We start from the raw sequence: 3,462 nt of genomic DNA on the forward strand, positions 1-3,462 counted from the left end.
CCCGCAGTCTTCTTCAGATATGCTAATTTCCAGTGAAGCCGCATACAATGAGAAAGAAACGTCACTGGGATTTGGGGTGGCTTGTTACATACTTTTATTTTGGCAAAATCTAACTGAAAAAAGAATCACATTTTTTTTTGTTCCACTCGGGAAAGCCTTCCTTATTTTCCACCGACAGCATCTTTCAACGTGATTAACAAAAAAACCATTAAGCAGCGTGCGTGTACACTAGGGAGGGTACCCAACTGTGGTGGTGGTACCCTCATGCTTTCCCACAGGAACTCAGTGTTGATAATCGAGTAATCACTTACCAGAATGCTGACTCTCGGAGACCCATCATGGTCATCAGTTTTTTAAGGCGTTTCCTCTCCTTCGTAATATTTAAGGATAAAAAGTATACAAAAGGGGAGAAGGACATGATGGAGGTTAACATAACCAATTCATTGATAGCTTTGCTCTTAGTAATGAAAGGCAGTGTCCGCATATTGATCCCGGTGACAGACAGCAGCTTCTCCATCACAGAGTGGTTCGTCGCGATCTGAAATAGGAGGTGAAGAAACAGCTGCGGGAGGCCAACGACAGGAAGCCCACAGGAGAAAAATCACACACCTTTGGTGTCTGGTCTCTTACAGGGTTTACATATGGTCGTCAGTTTTAAAATATGAAGAGCTATGAGGGGGACGAGGAGGGGAGGGAGAAGGGGAGAGGGAGTGGGGGAGGGGGAGGGGAGGGGGAAGAGGAGGGGGAGGGAGAGGGAGGAGTTCTGGGCAGAAGGAGCCACATGTGCAGAGGAAGGGAGGAGCATACGATGACAGAGGCAGGCAAAGGAGGTCAGCGTGGGCCAAATGACAAAATAAGAAACAGGCAGCGAAGCCTGAAGGATACCCAGCTCTCCCATTCAGGCAAGGGGGGGTGCTGGTTGGCTAGTGCTGGCGGCACACTGGAGGAGGAGGGCTGGTTCCGACTCAGCAGGGCCGGATGAGAAGTTGCACATGAGAAAAGCACAAAGAATTACCCCGACACAGCTCCAATGTGCTTGGGAGCAACAGGGAGGTTGGGCATTCAAAGCGATTGGGAGCATGGAAAGAACAAGCAAGAAGAGTTAGTCACGTTAGAGAAAAGCGCCTCCTCTCAACTGGAACACAGAACGCTGGAATTGTGCTGACACCTCATAGTAGAGAAAGTCAGTGTATAGAGTCGAGCTATGGGACCGGCGGCTCATCAGTGGAATGTGGACAGTCACCTGGTGTAAAGCGTCTACCTGGAACCCTACCATGCTAATATGTGTCTGCCTGTCCTGAGGGGTACCTTTACAAAGCACAAGCAGGGTTAAGTCGTTGCAACAGATTTCATGGACCTTGAAGACTAAAATATTTATTATCTGGCCCTTGTAGAAAAAGTTTGTTAGTCTAGAATTTGTTCGTTCTGGAGGTTCCTGGAGTTATCAGAATGTAAATTGTAATAAAAATTCCAGAAATTAGTGATTTGGTCTAGAGAAAGTCTATCGGGTGGAGAGATGACCTTGGGGAATAACAGGAGTTAGAGGAGTGGGAAGGAAAAGGTGGCTGAGTTGGGGAGGTGATGAACAGATGTGGCTAGAGACGGAGGAGGCAATATGGGCGCATGCTCTGTGGTTTCATTGGGAAATCAAGTTGAAGGAGGATTGAAAAAGGACCACTGTTTGTTGCTATGCAGGCTGTTTGGTAGGGTGGTAGATCTACAACTCATATTGAGTGGCATTGAGGCAAAGTGAGGTCAACTCTTTCAAGAAGTTTAGCTGTTAAGGGAAGGGAGATAGTGGAGGAGGTACTATGGGTGGGAAGGGTTTGGGTTGATCATATGGAGATATTTCAAAATTTTAAATCCGAAAAGGAGCAAGTACTTGAAAGAGGGAGGTTGGATAATGATGGGAAGGGTGGGAAGTGGATCCTGAGGTTTTCTGGCAAGGTTGAAAAGTCACGTTTTCAGTCTAGCAATTGTGTAAAGAAGGACCTGAGGCAGGTGACAGGATGTCCCTCTGTAACTTTAGAGAATTTGCTTTGGGAAATGGGCACATATTCTCATTTGAAGACTTCTATTTTCTCTGCTCAATGGTACACAATGTCCCGTCTCGTGAGAGTACAGGGGCAAGATGGGGAAGAGGTCGAGGTTAGAAAGCAGAGGCTAAGAATTAATGTGTATATTTGATGCCAGGCACTTACTTCTATAATGGCAGCATTGATTGCACTTTGAAAAACCACAAGTCCTTTTTCCCAATATATTTTCAAGGAACAAGAAATGTGATCACTCCACCTTTGACAATGTTCTTAAATTAAGAGAAACAAAACACATATACAAAAACAAAACAAAAACAAAAACCACACACACACACAGAACAAAAAAACCCATGAGTTACTGGAATCAAAACTTCATCTTTTTATTTTGTCTGTAAAGTAAAACATCCCAAAAATCAGCTCAGAGCCCACAATCACCCCATCAAGACCACCTGAAAGCAGTCTGGAAAAACCACAAGAAAGAAGTGTCTAATTGAGTGGTTGTTAAAATAAGGAGACTCTTCCCATAGTAAAGACTGATCACCAAATTCAGGGAAAAGGCACATCTTACTTCTTTACATGTTTTTATTTTTTGATGTTTCTATCACTTACTCCCTCTAGAATTTGATAAAGGAGCAAGAAGTTTGGAATCAATTCTCATAATTACTTGAGTATTCAGGGTGCTCCATCGTATGTGGAATTCTGTATCCCCAATCAAGCTTCAGCTGATAGGAGAAAATATCAGCAAACACAATCCCGATGATGTCTGTGTTGTCGTTATATAATCTGTCCATGGTTCTTTCATCCGGTGCTTCGATGAGCTCTCTCCCTGCCACACATGAACAATATAAAGCATCATATAAGCTTATTAGGAGAGGACACAAAAGAAAACGAATCTTTCAATGTTTCCCATAACATTATTGGTATTAGATGTTGTCCCTGAATAGCTGTCTCTGAGTGAGTGGTCAAGACAGTCTTTTATATTGCTTCAAGTACAAGGTACATTCATGGGAACAGGAGAATGTTATGTTGAACAAAACAGAAAACAATTTGCAGCATATTAATTTTTAGTGTGATCCCATTTTGGTGAAGAAAAGTGGAATCTGTGTAGCTAGGTAGGCAGGTATGTTGTCAGCGAGACCGGTCCCTGGGGAAGGACATCGGCTTGGTAGAGGGGCAGTAAGAAAGGGAAAGACCTTGGGCACGCTAGTCTGACACGGTGGCTGCCAACAGGAGCTCTAACATGAGATGGATGGTGAAGATGACCCAGGACCTAGCAGGGTTTCCTTCTCGCACACAGGGTCGCCGTGAGTTGGAGCCAATTCCATGGCATTGAACAACAACAATATATGTACACGGAATTCATGGTGGCACAGCGGTTAAAGCACACAACTGTGAAGCAAAGCTTCAGCAGTTCAAATTCACCAGC

At 44.3% G+C, this 3,462-nt stretch overlaps 1 protein-coding gene across 2 annotated transcripts in view; it reads right to left on the reverse strand.

Moving 5' to 3' along the window:
• Positions 1–112: 112 nt before the first annotated feature.
• LOC123522708 (ATP-binding cassette sub-family A member 9-like) overlaps positions 113–3,462 on the reverse strand; it is a 17,481-nt gene continuing 14,131 nt past the window's right edge. For both annotated transcript variants that reach the window (XM_045299361.1, XM_045299360.1), the window contains exons 4-6: positions 2,701–2,862; positions 2,202–2,305; positions 113–538 (exon numbers count right to left, since the gene is read on the reverse strand). In XM_045299361.1, the coding sequence (XP_045155296.1) occupies positions 308–538; positions 2,202–2,305; positions 2,701–2,862 (497 nt within the window). In that variant the 3' untranslated portion in view covers positions 113–307. The remainder of the gene's footprint in view (positions 539–2,201; positions 2,306–2,700; positions 2,863–3,462) is intronic.

Source organism: Echinops telfairi, unplaced genomic scaffold, assembly GCF_000313985.2.
Source record: "Echinops telfairi isolate 266 unplaced genomic scaffold, ASM31398v2 ScPeMD7_7458;HRSCAF=8496, whole genome shotgun sequence".
Classification (NCBI taxonomy): domain Eukaryota; kingdom Metazoa; phylum Chordata; class Mammalia; order Afrosoricida; family Tenrecidae; genus Echinops; species Echinops telfairi.